The sequence below is a fragment of the Geotrypetes seraphini genome, chromosome 10 (assembly GCF_902459505.1).
Source record: "Geotrypetes seraphini chromosome 10, aGeoSer1.1, whole genome shotgun sequence".
Lineage (NCBI taxonomy): Eukaryota > Metazoa > Chordata > Amphibia > Gymnophiona > Dermophiidae > Geotrypetes > Geotrypetes seraphini.
The window spans coordinates 143,788,648-143,810,707 of record NC_047093.1 but is presented as its reverse complement, the minus strand read 5'-3'; the positions used below and the strand labels follow the sequence as shown (position 1 = coordinate 143,810,707).

General features: G+C 44.0%; 1 protein-coding gene across 1 annotated transcript in view; it reads left to right on the top strand.

The window, feature by feature from the left end:
- SNRNP70 (small nuclear ribonucleoprotein U1 subunit 70) overlaps positions 1–22,060 on the top strand; it is a 38,305-nt gene that overhangs the window by 14,958 nt on the left and 1,287 nt on the right. Inside the window, exons 2-9 of the mRNA XM_033961940.1 lie at positions 1,296–1,451; positions 1,638–1,700; positions 2,180–2,234; positions 3,346–3,410; positions 3,662–3,724; positions 3,800–3,881; positions 21,336–21,437; positions 21,792–21,879. Of these exons, the coding sequence (XP_033817831.1) occupies positions 1,305–1,451; positions 1,638–1,700; positions 2,180–2,234; positions 3,346–3,410; positions 3,662–3,724; positions 3,800–3,881; positions 21,336–21,437; positions 21,792–21,879 (665 nt within the window). The 5' untranslated portion in view covers positions 1,296–1,304. The remainder of the gene's footprint in view (positions 1–1,295; positions 1,452–1,637; positions 1,701–2,179; positions 2,235–3,345; positions 3,411–3,661; positions 3,725–3,799; positions 3,882–21,335; positions 21,438–21,791; positions 21,880–22,060) is intronic.

Genomic DNA, 22,060 nt, shown 5'->3' with positions numbered 1-22,060 from the left:
TTCTTCAGGAGAGCATAGTCTGGACTGCAGAAGAGCATTACTTTTCTACCTGGAAAGAACTGCAGCTATCCGCAACACTAATCAGCTCTTTGTCTCCTTCAATTCGGCTACTCAAGGCAACTTGATATCTAAACAAACTATATCCTCGTGAATTGCCCATTGCATCTCGTTTTGCTATACTTAAGCTCATTGGTCTCTTCCTAGAAAGATTGGAGCACATCAAGCACAGCTTCCTCAATTGCAAATTTGAAATCCATTCCAATTCAAGATATCTGCAAAGCAACAACTTGGTCCTCAGTTCATACTTACTAAGCACTATAGTTTAGACCAGAGTTCAGCGCAAGATAATCAGTTTGAACAATCAGTCCTCTGCAGTTTATTTGCGCTATAATTTATTCCTCCTCCCATTTTCTGCTTGAAGCTAAGGACTCACCAGCAAATGTGCCTACATTTTCCCTGCTTGTTTCTCCGGAGAAAGCAGAGTTGCTTACCTGTAACAGGAGTTCTCCATAGACAGCAGGGGAATGCAGCTACACTTGCCCACTCAATCCTCACACGATGAAACCTTTTTTTCTAAGCTAGTAACAAAACTGACTAGGCAGGGGGAGGAGGGGGCAAGGTGTCTGCACATGCTCAGTAAGTTTAAAAAAAAAAAATCTTACTATACTCAGGGGAGAGCACTGGCATGCAGGCTCAGTCAGAGGACTTCACCAGCAAGTGTGATTGCAATCCCCTGCTGTCTATGGAGAGCCCGTATTACAGGTAAGCAACTTTGCTATCTCCATGTTTGTCCCTAAGTTATGTAAAACCAAAACAAAAAGACTCCTTGGAGAGTTGATGTTCCTGAGTTGGACTTTATTAAGTTATCTTGATAATCTATATAAAAACCTAAAGACATATAGGACCCAATCCATAGAAACGTGGGACCCAGTAGATTGGGTCCTATATGTCTTTAGGTTTTTATGTGGATTATCAAGATAACTTTTAATAAAGTTCCTGAGTTGGACATCAACTCTCCACGGAGTCTTTTGTTTTGGTTTTACATCTCTCTACTGTGGAGCTATTGGGTCAATTTTTTTGTTTTGTCCCTAAGTTATGCCAGAGCCTTTCTCCATTTTTGGAAGGTTGCTCCCACTAGGAATGTAACTGTGCAGGTGTTTATGTCCCTTTTTCACAAGTGCTGGACTGTCATATCTGTTCAGCAATTCAAATATTTGTTGAGACAATTCTCTTTGTTGAACTGTTGGTTATTGACCTGGAGGGTTATCTAAAAATTTGTTTTATTTTCTTTACAGGTGTTCAAAATGACTCAGTTCCTGCCACCTAATTTGTTGGCTCTCTTTGCCCCCCGAGACCCGATTCCATACTTGCCCCCACTGGAAAAACTACCACATGAAAAGCATCACAACCAGCCTTACTGTGGCATTGCCCCATATATCCGGGAGTTTGAGGTGAGAAGCTGTTATTCTGGCCAGCTTTAAAGTTCCGAGCCCTTAATTTAGCTTTATGGTTTAGCTGTGTAGTGAGTAGAAGGGTGGGCTTTTTTATTGACTTGGTTTGGACAGTCTTCTTCTGTCTTTAGTAGTTGTATTCCATTTCCTTTTGAGTGATCTATTGTGCAAATGTCTATTTTACAGGATCCTCGCGATGCCCCTCCTCCAACCAGGGCTGAGACCCGGGAAGAGCGTATGGAGAGGAAGGTAAGAAAGAGGATAACTGTGTGCATGGTGCACTTTGGTATGGACGTTTGATTGTTAAAGTATAAAAATTACAAAGACTAGGTGACACATATCGAAATAACTTTTAAAAACAATAGGAGGAAATATTTTTAAACTCATAGAATAAAGTTCTGGAATGCATTGCCAGAGGGTTAACATAGCTGGTTTTAAGACAAGGTTTGGACAAGTTCCTGGAAGAAAAGTCCATAGTCTACATTAAGACAGATATGGGGGAAGCCTCTGCTTGCCCTGAATCTGTAGCATGGAATGTTGCTACTATTTGTTTTTTTGCCATGTACTTGTGACCTGGATTGGTCAGCGTGAAGATGGGAGACTAGACTAGTTAGACCATTGATCTGACCCAGTAAGGTGGTTCTTATGTTTTTATAAAGTAAGGGAGAAGTTGAGCGAAACGGTTTCTTGCTGCGGTTCACATATGGCATTTGTTTCTCTTCATTCAGAGACGAGAAAAGATTGAGAGAAGGCAGAATGATGTGGAGAATGAACTGAAGATCTGTAAGTATTTACTGGGGCACTGCAGCTTCCACTGGAAGGGGAAATGATGTGGGTAGGGGGAGGCTTGGGCTTTTCAGTTGTTCGTGTCGCCTAGTAGCCTAATGGTTAGTTCTGTGACCTGAGAACCAGAGCATTTGCAGCTCCCTGTGATTCTGAGTAAGTCACTTAACCCTTTGTAACAACAGGTGCAGAAGAAGTACCTGTGTAGACTACTTTAATTTGAACCACAGAAAAATGGTATACTGGGTCCCATTTCCTTTCCCTTGTCAGGGCTTCATGTGGTGGCCCATTTGTATTTCTCAAGAAGCTCACTTTTTTTTTTTTTTTTTAAATTATATTTATTTATTGAAAATTATGCACAAATACAGAAACTCCATGAGAACATATAACACACTATGACTAGAGAATGACACGGTGACAAAATTCATCACCGTTCCCGTCCCCGCGGATAACCGCGGGAAACCATCTTCATGTCATTCTTTAAGGAGAGAGGAAAGAATCAGAGTATAATTGGGCACAACCACTGACCCACAAGCTTTGCTTTGAAGAATGCTGGTGTAGAAGGACCGAGGTTGAAATAGACATTAGAAAATGATATGGAATTATTTCCCGCGGTTATCCGCGGGGACTGGAACGGTGATGAATTTTGTCACCGTGTCATTCTTTAACTATGACTCTTCCGTATGTTGCCATTACATAATAAAATACCCCACATAACCACAACCTCTTCAGAGATTCCCCTTCCCACCCTCCCACCTTTATCTAAACCATACCCCTTCACCCAGATCAGGTATGAGCATAATAGTCCATCTTTATGAAAATGCAAATATCAAGCAAGGAGACAAGAAAAAAAGGGAGAAAATATAAGAGCTCAAGAAAGTCTAGATGTGTAGGCCAGAAGCTCACATTGTTTTAAATTAATTTGTTTTCTATCCCATTCTCCCCAATGAGCTCAAAACAAGTTGTCTCTTCATGGGGTAAGATTTATGTAGCTGTAAGATCTTGCAGCACACCCTAGTAAAACCACTGTGATCCTGTTGCGGTTTGCAATTAGTAAGATAAGAGCTCTTATGCTTACTGTTTTCTTATCTGCATTGTTTTCTCTCTCTAGGGGATCCTCACAATGACCCAAATGCACAAGGAGATGCCTTCAAAACCCTTTTTGTCGCCAGAGTGGTAAGATGTGGGAGGGTTGTTGGTCCCTACTGTTGTTGATTCAGGAGGGATACTGGTGTTGGCAGGTGCTTAGACAGCTTTATCAACGTTTCCCTGTGAATTCATTAGACTTGTAAGCCCAGGGAGACCCTATCACTTGGCAGTGGGATTAACTAGATTTCACTTTAAGCATTGGATTAACTTACCCCAAAGAGACACAAAGATTGATGGAATGTGTATGATGCTCAGTAAATGCTCTTCTCACCTTGCAGAACTACGACACAACAGAATCCAAGCTGCGCAGAGAATTTGAAGTGTATGGTCCTATCAAACGGGTAAGTGCGCTGTGGCTGCAGGGTGGGATGGAGAGGCCAGATTTCAGGGAATGTCTGACAGTGTTCCTCTTTCAGATTCACATAGTGTACAACCGGCGTTCAGGGAAGCCCCGTGGCTATGCTTTCATTGAATATGAACATGAAAGAGACATGCACTGTGAGTACCCCTTCCGCTTCCTTCAGGCCATTACATTTATCTGATTGAAAAATTTTCAAAGAGGGGAAACAAAAACCCCAAACCTTTGTTTATTTCTGCTAATTAGTAGCGTCATGCACCTGGGTTAGTCTGGGGGTGGTGTTTTGTCTTTTTTTTTGTTTTGTTTTGTTTTCCTCCTTTCCCATCAGGTAAGTCATTTAAATGTTTCTAGCATGTCCAGTGGGATCCTGATTGCATTAATTCAGGCACAGGCCAGCATGGTCCAAAAATACTAGGACTAGGGGGCATGCAATGAAGCTACTAAGTAGTAGATTTAAAACAAACCAGAGAAAATATTTCTTCCCACAATGTGTAATTAAACTCTGGAATTTGTTACCGGAGAATATGATGAAATCAGTTAGCTAAGCAGGGTTTAAAAGAGGTTTGGATAATTTCCTAAAAGAGAAGTCTATAGGCTGTTATTGCTGCATACGCCTTTCAGCACTATAGAAATGATAAATAGTAGTAGTATTATTGAGATGGCTTGGTGAAATCCGCTACTTATTCCTAGGACAAGCATAAAATCTGTTTTACTGCTTGGGATCTAGCTAGGTACTTGACCTGGGTTGGCCACTGTCGGAAACTGGATACTGGGCTTGATGGAACTTTTGGTCTGTCCCAGTATGACAATTCTTATATCCTGGGGAGGGAAGCAGAGCTGTTTTCTGTGGGAGGAAATGTGTTTTGGTTAATTTCCAGGGAGCTGTGTGCCCAGAATATGTTTACACAAAATTCAGTCTTGCGCTGATTGTAGCTGTGCAAACCATCCTGTGATTTCTCTATTGCTACTACAGAGTAGGTTTTTCTGCAGGGGAGAGAGGAATTGGGGCTTGTTTTGATTTTGAACTCCATCACTTTTGGGGATGAATGGTTCAGTATTTGGGACTATGTGGGGAGAGAGGTAAATGTAAGAGACTCCTGGACAGGTGGGAATGGTTTGATGAGCAAATGGCTGAGTAGATCTGTGAATGATATGGTAAGACATCAGCCATTGAGTTTGCAGTGGCAGTGTTTCTGGGCAACTGGCAGTTACTGTGATTGGGGCCCCACTGGACATTTGGCAGAGGGGCAACGGATAAAGCATCTTTAGGAAGCATGAATGTGTGTCTTGGGTGGGGTGTTGTGGGAATAATAGGGGTGGGTGGGCTTTGCCTGTCTCAGAAATTGTTGTAATCTCTTTTGCTGAAAGTGTATTGTGAACGGGGTATATTAATTGTGTGTTCTTATTGTCACTGCAGCCACCTTTGTGATGGCAATTGCCACTGCTGGCTTGCAGCTGATGCTAATGCTCCCCTTTACAACATCTCATTGTATGGTTGGTATAAGGGTTTGTATGATGGGTAAGCCTTCGTAGTACCGCTATATACACATGCCCACGCACATCTTCTCTCTTTACAAAGATACAGATTTCATGTGTACATAAGCCCAGTGGAGAGTGTTAGCATACATGTTAAGGGGGAGGGTTCTTTTCTTACCCGTCTTGCCCTTGTGCTGCTCTCTAGTGGGGGAGGGGGAGACGGGGGTGATATTCTGAGAGGAGTAATCCTGCTTAAGTGCTGAACTGAGCGGGATGGGGCAGGTTGGAAAAGTGGCTGAGGATTTGTTAACATCCTCCCCTTTTAAGAGGTCTAGCTCTTATGTCTGTTCAACCCTTAGTGCCGAATTGCAGGGCTCAAATATCAGGTGGATCTCACCTACTCCGTAAGGTGAGCCCTAGCACTTAGCCTGCTTTTTACTGTGCTCACTGACTTCTCATAGGTCTCAGGCTCGAGGAGGAAAGACTGCCTGTGTGCATTCCTTGATAAGAAGAAGAAGGGGTGGCCTAAGGTCATGCTTCATTATAAAGCATAATATCTCAAAGTTTTCCTATCATTTGTTCGGTCTGAAAAGTCAACAGATAGCATTCTACCGATTTATTTATTTATTTATTTTGTAATCATGCCATTTTTTTGTCTGTTTCACTTAAGTGGGGCACTACTATGGCAGACTCTCTTCATGAATCTTGGTTTCAGTGACTCCACTTTTGTACTCAAATTTTTTTACCTTAACCATGCAAAAGCCTGGCAAGGTCAAGTAGGCAGCCAGTGCCAAAGATACTTGAGCCCTGTAATTACCTTAAAACTGGGCAAATAAGTTCATGTAATGTCCCAAAATGGCATCTTAGCCAGCGCCCTCTTCTCTCTTTCCCCTCTCCTCTTTCCCCGTAGGGTAAGGTGGGTTCTCTGGGCCTCTATTGGCCGGTATACCCTTTGAGCCCTTCTTTAGTCATTTTATTTGGGGTTGCTGCTCCCCACTGGGACTCGAGCACCTGTTTAAGGCTGTTGTGACTGTGTAGGAGGCAGAGGGACAGTGATAGGTTCTGTAGGCACACATTTGCAAGCCATGACGAGTGATAGAGAAATTTAACTGCAGTTGGTATCACTCATTGTACCTAGACAACATTTAGAAATGTTCACACGTATTAATTACATTGATTGCACTCACTCCCCACTTCTGCATTTTTCCACTTTAAGGTTTTACTTCCCTCTGCCCCATCTTCATCCTGCTCCCTTTGGTATATCTTTAGAAATTGACACCTTTTAGGGCAGGAGGGGAAAACTTCTTGTCAGTTGGAAGTTGTGTGAAGACACACAAATTTTGTTCCTTCAATTTGTGTAACACACTGGGCCATTTTACAATTTCTGATCTCCACTTTTGTCTAAAAAGATGCATTTTGAGATCCAGCATTCCTTCCTGTAGAGAAGAGATACACTGCCTCAGCTTGGCCTTGTAGTTTCCTCTATTCTGAGCCAGGACCAACCCAGCATTATGGACCCGCGTAAGCTCCTGACTGGCCCATTTGCCGCACTCCCTCTTCCTGCTCTTCCGCTTACTGTATCTGCTGTGGGATGGTGATAGAATAATTCTGAAGATAATAAGGAGGAAGTTAGGGGTACTGGATCTCAAAAGAAGCACATGAAGAAGGTGGTTAATAATAGTCTGCTTTAAATGTATGAAGCATTTATATGCTGAGCTGCAGCTAACCACCCCCCCCCCTCCCCGGACCAGTCTTTTGGAGAAAAGTTTCTATATACAGAATACATGCTCAAGACTATTTGCGAATCTTTGAAATTGTAAAAAGAGCAGAGCTTGGGACCTTAGTAAATCTCTCAGATTCAGTTACTAGGAATTGATAGTAGTTGTGTGAGCCCAGGGGTATCATGAATTCCATACATACAAAGAATTTCTTAAGAAATCACACCATACTTCAATACACCCAAACTAATTAAAAAAAAAAAAAAAAAAAAAAAAGGGTTCAGCTTACTGAAGTGGGATTAAGTCTCAGGATTTAAAAGTCTCAACTCATTGTGCCCTGGCAACTGTAATTATAGCTCTATTTAAGGGGTTGTCAGTAGAATTTTAATATCAACTAGCTTTTGAGAGAGACAGGGTGCTAAAAGAGACTGCAGTTCCCAGGGTACACTGCTCTAAGGGCTTAATCCAGGACTGGCTCTGCAGTTCCCAGGGTATACTGCTCTAAGGGTTTAATCCAGGACTGGCTCTGGTCAGTAAAGGTTCTGAAGAGGATCAGTGAGGAGTGGCCTAGTGGCATAGCTGCTGCCTCAGCACCCTGAGGTTGTGGGATCAAATCCCAGTGCTGCTCCTTGTGACCCTGGGCAAGTCACTTAATCCTCCATTGCCTCGTGTATAAAATAAATACCTGTATATATGTAAACTGCTTTGAATGTGTAATCACAAAAAGGCAGGATACAAGTCCCATCCCCTTTCCCTTTTATACATGTTACATTTCCATTTCAATTATTTTAGAGAGAATTAACGGGTAAAATGTGGTTTGGCTCACTGACTTAAAACTAGTCTGCAAACCCTGAGAATGAAGAGCAGTTTAGGGTCTTTCACTCACACACAAGAAAATACACATTTTGTTATCTCGTGCTAAGATAAAGGTGAAGGTAAGGTAAACAGATTCAGGTAAGCCATCAAGGAAGCACTGTCGCCTTGCCATGGTCTCTGAAACTGCAAGCAAAGGGAGGTTTAAGAACCACAGGTGCCAGCCTGTCCAAGTCGGAAACGGAAGGAAGCAAGGGTAAAAGGTTGAAATAAGGAGAGCTTGAGACTGAAGAAGGGGTTGTTGGTCTGGGGAGTTGGTAAGTGAAGATAGGTGGTTGGGAATCTGGTGCCTAAAAGGATGAGAGTAAACAGTAGTAGCATTGGATTGGTAAGTGGAAGAGGGAGATTGGGATCTGGTATCTGAAGGGCTGGTACAGGTTTTGGATTTGGTAAGTGGAGGTTGGGATCTGGTTTCTGAAGGGCTGGTACAGGTTTCGGATTTGGTAAGTGGAGGTTGGGATCTGGTTTCTGAAGGGCTGATAACAGGTTTCGGATTTGGTAAGTGGAGGTTGGGATCTGGTATCTGAAGGACTGATAACAGGTTTTGGATTTGGTAAGTGGAGGTTGGGATCTGGTATAGATTTTGGATTTGGTAAATGGAGGTTGGGATCTGGTATCTGAAGGGCTGATACAGGTATTGAATCTGGTAAGTGGAGGAGGGGTGGATAGTAATTGAAAAGATGGGAGAAGAGAAACAGGGGTGGAAACTAAAGAGTGAAAAGCGGATGGGGAAATGTGAATTTCTGGGAGTGAACTAAATTCTGTTCATAGGACTCATGCTTTCCAAGTGCACTTTGGGTGGGGGGGTCATGTGTAAATGCAGCTTTAGCATGTTATTTTTAAGATCTTGCATCACCTTGGGTTCTCTTTGGGCCCCTGCTCCTTGTTTCAATTTCTTGCTTGGTTTGTAGAAGCCTCCCCTAGTTAATTCCTTCCTTTCCATTGACTCATCTGATTTTGATGGGTGGCATGGGGCGATGAGCTTTTCTACAGCATAGGCACCTTTTCCAAGCTTTGTGAAGATGTGCCAATACTGAGCAGGAGGCATTAAGTGATTGAGGCCTTTCTTTGAAGACAAGCAGGGGATATGCAGGCACACTTGTTGCTGAAGTCCTCTGACTGAGCCGGTGTGCTGGTGCTTTCCCCTAGCTAGGTAAGCTTTTGGCTTACTGGGCATGTGCAGGAGTCCCTACACCTAGAGCCCCTCCTTTCTTTCCCCCCCCCTTTTCTTCTGTCAGTTTTTTTCTTTGACTGCTCCCCTCTTCTCCTTAGGAAATTTTTTTAAAAAAATATTTGCTTATTTAGAAATCAAGCCCTTAGTCGTTAGAACTGGGGGGAGGGAGTTTTCAACATCAAATTTTCATATAAAAACAAGAAGTTTCCAAGTTTATTTAAAATGTGTTATACCACTTATCATAATTCTAAGTGGTGTACAGACTTCATCCATAAAATATTTGTAATTAGTTGGACATATAAGAGACTTAACTGAAATACAGGAAACAAGAGGTTAAGGGGGAGAACTCCATTAAATCAATAGGACAATGGAAGAAAGAACTTTAATAGCTTTCACTATTTCAAAAAGAGCGCCGGTAATTTAAACAGCCAGTGCTTACAACATGACATCTCATACAGTGGTAGTGGCTATAGCGGCCAGGCGCTCAGCATGGCTATGAACATCTGATCTTAGAAAGGATTTCCATGATAGGTTGGCAGACGCTCCTTGCTTAGGAGAGAGTCTTTTTGGCTGTTTCTCAACTTAGAGGATTCCTCAACTAGTAGAGAGCTCTCAGTATATTCTTCAGATCTTTTCCAACAGTTTAGATGCCCTTCTTCTTTTTCCTATCAAAGAGCATTTCATCAGCAGTTTTTTCAGCAGTACTATCCTTGGTGCAGATTTACTCCATAAAACTGTCCTGTCCTTCTCCTTACTCCCAGAAGCAGCGCTCGAGGGACAGGAAACAGTCATCTACACCTCAGCTGCCTGCACTTAAACCCAGTCCCAGTTTTTGACCATCTACCAGTGGAGGGGGCCTGTAGCACACTTCCTTTCAGCCTTGCAGACCATCACAATAGATCAATGGGTCCTCAGCATAGTTTTCCAGCGATACTTCCTCAATTTCTTTCGCAACCTCCAGACCCTTTCAAGATTCCACACCATTACATTTCATAGCTTGCAGTGGACATTTCCCTTTTGCTCCTCAACAATGCCATTTAACAGGTTCCCTGTACTCAAGCCAACCAGGGTTTCTATTCCCATTTTTTTTTCTCATCCCCAAAATGACGCAGGGTCTTTGCCCCATTCTCAACTTCAGATCTCTCAATGCCTGCCTCAAGAAAGAAAAGTTCAGGATGATTCCTCTTCAGCAATTCTTTCTCTATTGAAGCAATACGACTGGTTAGCTACCCTAGACCTCAAGGATGCATACAGTTGCATCCCAATTTATCCATCCCACTGGTATTTCCTTCCTTTCCAATACAAAGTTCTGCCCTTTGGCCTCTCATCAGCACCGAGAGTATTCACAAAGTGCCTAGTGGTGGTAGCAGCTCATCTGCACAAGCACCACCACATAGTATTTCCTTACTTGGACGATTGGCTCCTAGTAGCTCACTCAAAGGACCAGTTACTACTTTCTATTCAGACCACAGTTCGAACACTACAGTCTCTAGGATTCATCATCAACTTTCAAAAGTCCAATCTTAACTCCAACTCGCTCCCTCACATTCATCGGAACTCTTCTGGACACAGATACTGCAAGGGCGTATCTTTCTCAGGACAGACATCAATCCTTCATCACTCTAGTGGACCATGTCATGCAGTCGTCTGCTGTGCCAGCTCGCACCATTCTATGTCTCTTGGACACATGGCAGCATCAATCTCTCTGGTACCAAATGCAAGGCTCCACATGAGACCTTTACAGTGGCACCTAAAGTTGCACTGGGATCAGCAGCATCAGTCTCTCGCCAAGATGATTCTACTTCCTGCAAAGGTTCAGGCTTCCCTCCTTTGGTGGATTCACTCTCTGTTCCTACAAGAAGGTTATCCATTTCAGTCTCCACCTCCTCTTCTCACTATAATTACGGATGGGTCCAATCAGGGCTGGGGAGTGAACCTCGACCAATTTGGCACGACAGTGGTCATTAACCAAAAGATCCCTGCACGTCAACCACTTAGAACTTCGTGCAGTGTACTATGCTCTTCAAGCCTTCCAGCCTTGGATCCCCAACAAACACATACTCATTCAAACAGACAATCAAATGACCATGTTTTACGTCAACAAGCAAGGGAGGTTTGGGTTCTCTTCCTCTCTGCAGAGAAGCATTTTGCCTGTGGACCTATTCTCTGACATTACAGGTTCAAATGCAGGCAGTATATATTCCGGGAGAACACAATATTCTAGTAGACTCTTTTGAGCAGGAAACATGATCCTCATGAGTAGACTCTCAACCCTGCCATCCTGCAACAAATATTCCACCGTTGGGGGACTCCCACAATGGATCTCTTCGTTTCTATGGAGAATGCCAAATGCAGCAAATTTTGCTTTTTTCTACCAGCTCCTCAAGCAATAGCAATGGATGCTTTCTCCATACACTGGGATCAGAACCTTCTTTATGCCTTTCTACTATTCCCACTGATTTCCGGGGTTCCTCAGAGTAGCTACAGACAATGCTCACATCATACTCATTGGCCCAGACAAATATGGTATCTACTCTTGCTGGATCTTCTGGATGCTCCCACCTTTCCACTAGGGAAGCATCCAGATCTTCTCTCTCAGCAGAACAGGCAGTTGTTACATCCTAATCTCTACAGTCTCAGTCTGACAGCTTGGAAATTGAAACTTCAGTCCTAACACCTCTACCACTTTCTCAACAGGAGAAGATGGTCCTTCTAGCAGCGAGTTGCCCTTCTACTTTGAAGTCTTGCCAATCAAAATGGACACGTTTTTTCATCTGGGCAAAAAATCTCCAGAAATCTCTTCATTGTCCAATTGACTATATTTTATCATATCTATTGCACTTGTCTGATTCTGGCCTCCAAATCTAGCTCTGTCAGATATCATTTAGCAGCTGTCTCAGCCTACCATTCCTTGGTACAAGGTAAACCAATATTTCATCATCCTCTAGTTTCCTGTTTTATGAGAGGTCTTTCTAATCTTAAGCCTCCACTTTGAGACCCTTCCCTAGTATGGGATCTGAATTTGGTTGTAGACCAGTTAATGCAGCCCCCCTTCAAACCTTTAGGGTCTTCTTCCCTTACCTTTCTTACATGGAAGACAATCTTACAGCTTTGACTTCAGCCAGACGAGTTAGTGAACGTCAAGCACTTGTTACCTATTATCCTTACCTACAATTTTTTTCTGTATAGAGTGCAACTACGAACTCATCTCAAATTCCTCCCTAAAGTGGTCACGAACTTTCATCTGAACCAAACTATAACTTTGCCATCGTTTTTTCCTCCTCCACATTCCTCTACAGCAGAGCAATCTCCACATGTTAGACTGCAGAAGAGCATTACTTTTCTTTACCTCAAAGCAAATGATCAGCTACGTCAAACATCTCAACTCTTCATCTCCTACAATCCGGCTACTCGGGGGAAGCTGGTATAAAAAAGAACTCTCTCCTCTTGGATAGTACACTGCATCAATTTTTTTCTACACAAGTGCACAGATTTAACCACTAGGTTCAATTGGAGCCCATAAAGTACGAGCTACTGCATCTTCAGTTGTGAATTTAAGAAACATTCCCATTCAAGCTATCTGCAAGGCTTCAACTTGGTCCTCAGTGCATACTTATACAAAGCATTACTGTCTGGAGCAGAGCTTTGCACAAGATCTGCATTTTGGTCAGACAGTTCTATGGAACCTATTTGCACTGTAATTAGTGTTCCACCACCCATCTTCATATTTTCAGCTTGGGACTCACCAACAAGTGTGCACATCCCCTGCTTGTCGCTGGAGAAAGCAGAATTGCTTACCTGTAACAGGTGTTCTCCATAAACAGCAGGAGAATGTAGCCACACTTGCTTGCCCTCCATCTTCTCGTCTCATTCTTGTTTAAAGCTAGAGACTTATTGACAGGAGAGGGGAGGGGCTCTAGGTATAGGGACTCCTGCACATGCCTAGTAAGCCAAAAGCTCTAAAGGAGAGCACCGCACACAGGCTCAGTCAGAGGACTTCACCAGCAGTGTGGCTACATTCCCCTGCTGTCTACGGAGAACACCTGTTACAGATAAGCAACTTTGTTTTCCTGCATTCGCTGCTTTTCCACTGCCTCTGGATTTTTCATGATCCCAAATTGGGACATTCCAGCTTATTTTCATTTTGTGTGCTTTGGCATTAAGCGTAAGCTGTGCCTGCATCTGGGGTCTACACATCACACATAGTCAAAGGACTTTTCCTATAGTAGTAAAATCTGCTCCTAAAACTGAACTACTGGATGAAGTTGTTGTTAGTTATTTTTTTAGTTATTTTTTTTTTTTTTTTTTTAAGTTTTTGCATTGATTTTCAGGTAAGACTCAACATACGACAATTTGTTCTTTGCATCAGGCTAGTGGTGCAGTTTTCTGAGCAGTTTCAAAGTTCTCAGATAAGTTTCTAGTGCGACAAACGCATCATTCCTGAACCTGTGGGTAATCAATCCCTTCTCATGAGAATTCTTGTAGAGAGCTTCATTAGCATTCTTTTGCTCCATCTTCCATCATTCTGGGCTGTCCTCCAATTCATTCCTCAGTTGTCTCTCTACAAGTGAAATGGTAGGAGCTGACCTTTTCTGCTCCTATTTATTTTTCAATTATATTGGGGGGGTTTTGGAATGTTTCTGAGGCTTTTTGGTGCTGCAGAGGATCCCACTTTTGCTATGGGAGAGCACAGACTCTGTCGAGAGTCTGCTTCCAAGGGCCAGATTGCTTTGTAGTTCACTCACTTGGACAGCCTGCACTAAAAGTTTGGAGGCTCAGGGACCATTCCCTTGGGAGCAAGGCTTGCCCCAGATTTGTCTGCAGTGGACTTGAGCGCAAGTGACGGTGTTTCCAAGATTGGGACTCACTGCTATTTGCATGCGCATGATCTGGTGAGGATTGAGGTCTCCGGCTGGTTCGTTGAGCCCAAGAGGTAGTCAGAAGACACAAGCAGTTCGGATTCCAGACTTTTTGAGGCAGATGTTTTCCCTGTAAGCTGTTTTTAGCTTCCACACTTAAAGTTCCCAGCACACATAGCACAGTGAGCAACAGGCTGACAGCCTAGAAAAAAAAATATTGGGGTGGGGTAGTTCCGTTAAAATCAATTTCTCTTTAGCGTCCCTCCAGACCGGAACAGAAACAGATGGGTTTACGCTCCTCTGCCAGCAAGTGGAGACTGAGACATTGACTTTCGGCTGTGGTATAAATGGGCTGTGCAGTCCCATCTACAATCAGTTTGTGCTCAGTCTCCAGAAGGTGGAGGTGGTAAGCCTGTACAGTTTTTCCTTTGGTTAGTGCAGGGCCTGTTGAATTTACTTAATGGCCTTCTTGTCCCTGTTGTGGGTGCCAAATTGAGCTTGGGGTACCCTTTCGGGGGTTCGTCTAACCTAAGGGGTGCCTCACTCAACTGGTCAAGTCCCTCCATTTCCCCCACCTCCCCCAAAATTTTTGGCATAGAGGTGCCTCAGCTGTAAGCCTTGCCACCGTTTAGGCAAGACATATAGCTTCGAGAGCCAATAGAGTCTGCTCATTTGTAACTCAAAGTTGTATTGTAAAAAAAAAAAAAATATCCTGAGGCAGTGCCGGTCTGAAAGGAAGCTTTAAATTAGCTTCAATTGACTTTAACTGGCAGTTTTGATTTTCCTTTGTTGCGGTTCACAGTGAATACTTTTAAGAAGCAGTAAAAGTGCTCATTCTGTGCCTGACAAGCAGTGGACGCGGCCAGCATGTGCATGAAGTGCTCCGGCCATCGCAAAGGGGGAATCCTCATCATCTTCGGGTGCTGCACCACTTATCGATTTCAGGTAGTGGGGAAGCCTATGCTTCCCCTACTGCCCACACAGGGATTTCTCCAGCTGCTGACAGTCAGGGAAATAAGGTTTTCCTTACCACCAAAAGTGCTAAGGACTCCCTAACCACTACAGCAGCTGCTACCTGAGTTCTGTTTTAGCGGCTAGTTCTGTTCAGGCCTCGGGGGAGTTTTTAGGTGAGCTTTTCCTCAGTTTTGGCAGGAAGCTCCACCATTTTGCCTGTTTCCTGAGGTGACCTCCCTCTTGTTTTAGAGAGACAGGAACAGGTTTTAAATGATTCTCCTGCTTCTGCAGTGAGTGCTTCTTGCCGCCGGGAATGTGTGGGGTAGGGTTGCCCCTGATTTTGTTTTAGCCATGTACAAAGCTTACTTACAAGCGACAGGGGGTCCTACGTCATCCTTGGGGTTTTTTGGGGGGCCTTTGCCTTCCACATCTGCCCTCATTCAGCTCACTTCTGTGTCTGCTTCTGACCAGTCCCATTCCCCCTCCTCCTCCCCCCCACCTTGTCTTTGTCCAAGCAGCCATGAGTTTCTTGGGACAATGATTTTTTGTTTGCGGACACGTTTTCGCCTGATGAAGAACATAAGAATAGCCTTACTGGGTCAGACCAATGGTTCATCAAGCCCAGTAGCCTGTTCTCATGGTGGCCAATCCAGGTCACTACTACCTGGCCAAAACCCAAGCAGTAGTAATATTCCATGCTACCAATACAGGGCAAGCAGTGGCTTTCCCCCATGTCTTTCTCAATAATAGACCATGGACTTTTCTTCCAGGAACTTGTCCAAACCTTTCTTAAAACCAGTTACGCTATCCGCTCTTACCATATCCACTGGCAACGTGTTCCAGAACCTAACTATTCTCTAAGTGAAAAAAAATTTCCTATTGGTTTTAAAAGTATTTCCCTGTAACTTCGAGTGTCCCCCTAGTCTTTGTAATTGACGGAGTGAAAAATCAATCCACTTGTACCCGTTCTAATCCACTCAGGATTTTGTAGTCTTCAATCATATCTCCCCTTAGCCGTCTCTTTTCCAAGCTGAAGAGCCCTAACCGTTAGTCTTTCCTCATATGAGAGGAGTTCCATGCCTTTTACGATCTTGGTCGCTCTTTGAATCTTTTCTAGCGCCATTACATCTTTCTTGAGATAAGGAGACCAGAGTTGAATGCAATACTCCAGATGAGATCGCACCATGGAGTGATAGTGGCATTATAAAATTCTTAGTCTTGTTAACCATCCCTTTTTTAATAATTCCTAGCATCCTGTTTGCTTTTTTGGCTGCCGCCGCACATTGGGCAGAAGGTTTCATCATATTGTCTACAATGATACCCATATGCTTTTCTTGGGCGCTAATCCCCACGGTGGACCTTAGCATTCGGTAACTGTGATTCAGGTTATTCTTCCCAATGTACATTACTTTGTATTTGTCCACATTAAATTTCATCTGCCATTTGGACCTTTTGGTTGATGGTTGATCCACAAGATCCTCTCGGGGGAGGAGGATGCAGACAGTTGTTTTTCAAAGATGCTGGTTATCAAGGATATGTTGGTCATGTGCATTTTTCACTGGAAGAGCTCCAGGAGCATATTCTCCAGATTTCTTTGGTTTTGCGCTTTGAGGAGGAAGCTAAGGACTCCCCTTGTGGAACCACTGCTTCAGGGGATCCAGTCGGCCTCCCGTTCTTTTCCTATGCATCAGGATATTTGGTATGCAGTGCACGCACAGTGGAATACTCCAGAAGCGCCTTTTCTTTTGGTGCAGTCCATGTCCAGGCTCCCGTTTCTGATTGTGATAGGGATAACTTTTAGTCTCCTGTAGTTGATGTGGTGGTCTCAGCTTTTGCATGTAGACGTATGGTGCCGGTTGAAGGCGGTTCAGCCTTGAGAGACTCTCAGGTTCGTAAGATATTCTCTTCTTAAGCAGAGTTTTGACGTGGCTGCTTTGGCTGTCCAGGTGGCGATTTGTAGCGGTGTGGTAGCCCGGTCTTGTTTCCAGTGGTCTGAGCAGGTCCTTGACTGGGAATCTGATAACTGGTCCTTGGTGGATCAGGAGGTAGCTAAGATTCAGCTCGGCGCTTCTTATCTCTCGGATGCCGTGTATGATCTGTTGCGGGGATCTGCCAAGTCCATGGCTCTCGGAACGGCCACTCGCCAAACACTGTGGCTTCGGGATTGGTCGGCAGATGCGGTCTCTAAGGCTAAGCTTAATAAATTTTCCTTTTTGGGAAGGATTTGAATAAGCTTGTTGAGGCCTTGAGTGACTTTAAGGTGCCCCGGCTTCATGTAAGACCTCCCTTCCTGGAGTTTTCCAAGGAGTGGGTCGTGTTAAAGCTGGTTCCCTCGTTTCTGTCGAAGGTGGTTTTGCCTTTTTATGTCAACCAGTCCATTGTCCTTCCAGTCTTAGATAGCTGGGAGGGCTCTTTGGAGCAGAGACAGTTGCACAAATTGGATGTCCAAAGTCCTCACGCTTATGTTCAGCGGACGCAGCAGTTCCAGCAGTCAGATCATCTTTTTGTAATTCTAGCGAGTCCTCGTAAGGATGATGGTGCTTCCAAGGCTATGATTGTGACTCGCTAGAATTACAAAAAGATGATAAGCCTGTTTTGGATTTTCTCAAAGCTCCTTCCACTTGGGGGCAGGCATCTGTAAAGCTGTGGTTTGGTCTTCTCTCCTTTCCTTTGTTTGACTCTATTGTGTGGACATTCAGGTGCGTCAGATGTAATGTTCAGTGAGCGTGTTCTTTTGGCTGGGTGGTCACACCCATGATGGGTACTGCTTTGGTATGTCCCATCCATTTCTGTGCCATTCTGGAGGGACGCTAAAGGAAAAATGAGGTTCTTACCTGCTAATTTTCTTTCTTATAGTCCCTCCAGACCAGCATAGACCCTGTCCTGTCGTTTTTATTCGGTGTCTTTTCTCGAAGAGTATGTTTTTTTCTGCAGTATCTTTTTGACTGGGTTGTTGGAGAGTTCAATAAGAGCAGCAGCGTTTGGTTCGACTGGCGAGCTGTGGGGGAAATATTTTTGAAGGTTCTTATTCTAATCAATATCAAACAGTGTTTCCCTGTCCATTCTGGACAATTACTTGATATTCTTCTTCTGGGAGTGACGGTGTTTATAGTTCATAGTTATTAAGTTCTTAGTTGCTGCTTGACTATTCATGGGACTGCACAGTCAATGTCTCAGTCTCTACCTGCTGGTAGAGGAGCGTAAACTCATCCATTCTGGAGGGACTAAAAAAACAAAATTAGCAGGTAAGAACCTAATTTCTCCTTTTTTGGGGAAGGTTCTGGGGTTAGGTTCTCCCACCTTTAAAATCGCTAATTTTTAGCCTCAGTAGCTTTCCCAGGTTGTTTTAGTTGCTAAAATTGCTGCTAAGGCAGGCATCTTGGATTTCCTAATTTGAAAATAAAAGCCTGCATCAAAACACTTCAATTTTGCTTAAAAATAGGTGTGATGGAATCCTCAGGCCATGATACCTTGGATTCATGCCAAGTTTGCAGTGGATGGCCAGCTGAGAATTGTCTGTGCCCACATGCTGTGTGGCATATGGGAGGGAGGGGGGTGGGCGGGCAGGAGCCGCTGGCTTAGCCATCCTCCTTAGTTCTGCGGAGTGTTAATGCCCAGATGATGCAAGGGCCAATAAAACAGATCAGGTTTGAGCTGGAGAGCAGCGCAAGTACGTCCATGGTGAAGCACAGCATGATGCTGCTGCAAAATCCCAGAAAGGGGCTCATGAGCATCCACAGTGGCCATCTGGACGTCCTGAACAGGGGATATCCCCCTGAATTAATCAATAATGATGTTTGAAGCTTACAGGATTAGTAAGGGCCACATGAAACCCTTGGGGATCGAGGTCATGCTGGCAACAGGGGTTACCACCACCATGAACACAATTCCCCAGTATCTACCATGAGCAAATCAGAGAGGTCCAGTCTGAGGATGATTGGACTGGAGAGGACTCTTTAATGCCTTTGCTTTACCAGTCAGGGTCCTCTAGCAAAAGATGCTGCTTCAGATCTAGAGGGGCTGAATCTGGATCTGGTGGAGGACCCGACTGTGTGCAGGCTGTTCAAGCCTTCAGCTCTTTTTCACGTGATCATGGAATTCCCCCAGAAATTAAAGATAGACTCCGCAGTCCTCTATTACAAGCAGCACAAAAGCACAGACAACCTGTTTCCCTCTCATCAAAACATTATAAATATGCTCACCGACCATTGGGAGGTCCCCGGAGGGGCCACTTCGGGTGACCAAAGCCCTGACAAGCCTCTATCGGGTGGATGCTGAATTTAACCAGCTCTTTATATCATTGAAAGTGGATTCCCTGGTGGTGCAGGTTACCAAGCGTACCTCCCTTCCCATTATAAGTGGCATGGTATTTAAGGATACCAAGGACTTGTTTCTTGGGGAGTGTCTCCGTACCCCTCTCTACTCTTTTTCCTCTCCAGGGATAACCATTTCTTTTGATACAAACTGAGGAATTGGAGAACAGCCCAGAAGGATGGGAGGCGGAGTAAAAGAATGCTAATGAAACTCCCTACAAGAATTCTCATGAGAAGAGATTGACTACCCACAGGTTCAGGAATGGAGGTAAGAACCTAATCTTTCCTTAGAGAAATCCATCTGATAACATTTGAAAGGACGCTTGGTTATTAAGATTATCCATCTTGTGCACAAGGTGGTTTTATTAATAGGTGTCCTTTGACACCATAGAAAGTCTAGAGGTGTTAAATTTTCCTCCTACCCCTAAAGAAAAGTTAGTAAAAGCCTTCTCAGGGGGGCTTACGTTTCCTATCTTGGATATCCTGAGCATGGGAATGTGCTGACCCAGGGAATCACGGGCCCCATTCAAAAGTCAAGTGTGGCCCATCATCGCTGCCACTTGGAATCGAGAGGACCGTCAGAGTCTGAGGCCTCCCTCTGGGAGCAGCAGGCCACAACATCACGGCATCTGTATCCGTCATAAATAATGTCCAATAAAGAAAGGAAAATAAGACGACAGACTATTTTTCCACTCAATGCTGGCCACCAGCTGCTGGGACAGGTAAGGCTTTAGTGAGACTTCGCTCAGCAGCAGATAACAAGGAAACAAGATTGTCCAAATTCTCCCCTCCCCAAAAAGACATTAATCAAAATCCCTTCATAAAATCAACAAACTGCAGCAGCAAAGGTTCAGAGAGAACCTCATCTTTGGCAAGATAGCATCCGAGTTTCGTTGAGTTTGTGGCCGTAAATTGAAAGGTTTTGTAAGTAGTTTCTCCAGGTAAACACCTTTTATTCCCATTTTGTCGTGGTAGTCTTGTATGCGTTGTTCGTGTTTTGTAGCTTTCTGAGCTCTTGATGCTCTCCTTTAACTGTGGCTGGGTGAGGATGGTTATGAAGTGTGTTATGTGTGTGTGTGTATGCGTAGTGGGAGTGGGTGTGCTGTGGTGGCCTTCATAAGATGACACAGAGGTTTTGGTTTTCCCTCTATGTATGGCAGCAGCAGATGGCATGAGTAGTCCTGTCTAGGTAAAAGATCATAGGATCCAAGGCTTCTTCAGTTCAAACTGTATGTTTGGAGGTACCATATGCTACTTGGTTCCTAGGAGAGATGCAAATGGTGAAGGAGTGAGGGGAGGTGGCTGCTAGCTAACGTGAGAATTAATATTTGTGTTCTGACTTAGCACTTATACTGCTGCTTCCTGTGCTCTAGCTTGCACTTGCAGCTCAGAATCTGCCCATCTGATTTCCTAATGGGTATCATAAATCAGAGAGCTGCAGTGTATGCTGATGTTTTGCACTCTAACTTACCTCCCCCCCCCTTCCCCATGCCTGTGTGGTCTGAGTGCTGTGAGTCTGGACTGGGAACAGACATCAGTTTTAGACACAGGGAGGTCATTGTTGATTGTAACCTTTGCTTTTTTTGCAGCTTTAACATGGAGGGATTCCAGCAAGCCCTTTTCTCTATATACTTGTGTTGATGTGTGTGGGAGGGGGGGGGGTGTTCAGTTGCATATGATAAACACCAAGATTATCACCACCCTGAATGGCTTCTGTTTCTGGGAAACATATTGCCATTACTGGTAGTGAGAGATGGGGCAGGCCTTTTTTCCTGGGCTCCCATTTAGGTCTTTTCATATGATAATTCTCTTAGCGAAGGGCTTCCTGTACTTTGCAGAGGACATTGATCCACCCCATACACAAGATATTTTTGGGAAATATCCCTATTGTAATTTGGAAAGGAGTAAGTGTCATTTGTGTGGATGTGGGTTTTATTATTTTCTAATGCTAGATCCAAAAAGTCTTTTGTGTCCCTATTCCCATCCTTCTTTCTATATGGGGCTGAGTAGCTTCAAACACAACTTTGTGGGTGAAGGCACATTCAGTCTGACTGGTTCATGTTCTGGGAATGTCCAAATGACATCTCTTGATGGTGCTCCAGAGAAGACCAGTGACTGACTTCTGTGTATGCTAAAGATGGGCATTTGGAAGCTGGGAGGGGGGCCAGACCTGGGAAGACATGGCTAACTGGAGCTCCTCTGCCCTTCTGGACACAATCTATTGCAGCGGCATACAAGCATGCAGACGGCAAGAAAATAGACGGGAGAAGAGTGTTGGTTGATGTAGAGCGAGGACGTACGGTGAAAGGCTGGCGCCCACGCAGGCTTGGTAAGAATGTCTCCATTTTAATCTCGTGTAGACACCATGGAATGTGAGCTTTCAGGTATATACACCATACTAAGGCAGATACTTTTCCTTTCAGAAAAAAAAGTGTTGACATTTTGCTTTTGGCAATCAGTCCTTAAGGATTGCAATAAAATAAAGTATAAAAATCCTTGTGCACTTTTTGAACCTCAGTGAGGCCCCCCAGGAGTTCTATGCTGATTTTTACATTATTCTTTGTTTCTAGGAGTAACTTGTTATACAACCCTTTGAGATGTGCCAGTGATATCATGTGTGATGGTTCCCTTTTGTGCCCTTGTACATTCAGGATAGGATGGACAATCTTTGTTTCTTTTGCAGGAGGTGGTCTTGGTGGCACACGCAGGGGTGGGGCTGATGTCAACATCAGGCACTCTGGCCGAGATGATACCTCCAGATATGATGAGAGGTGAGTTTCTTCTTTGCTGGGGATATTACTTGGTGGTAAGTCTTGAAGAGGGGGAAATTGTGCGAACTAGACTTCCTTTGCTGTTTGAGGAACATGTACACCCTTTGTCTTTGTGGTATAGGTCTGTTAATGTCTGTCTCTCTTGCTTCCTTAATTATAGGATGAATAACTGCAACTCTTG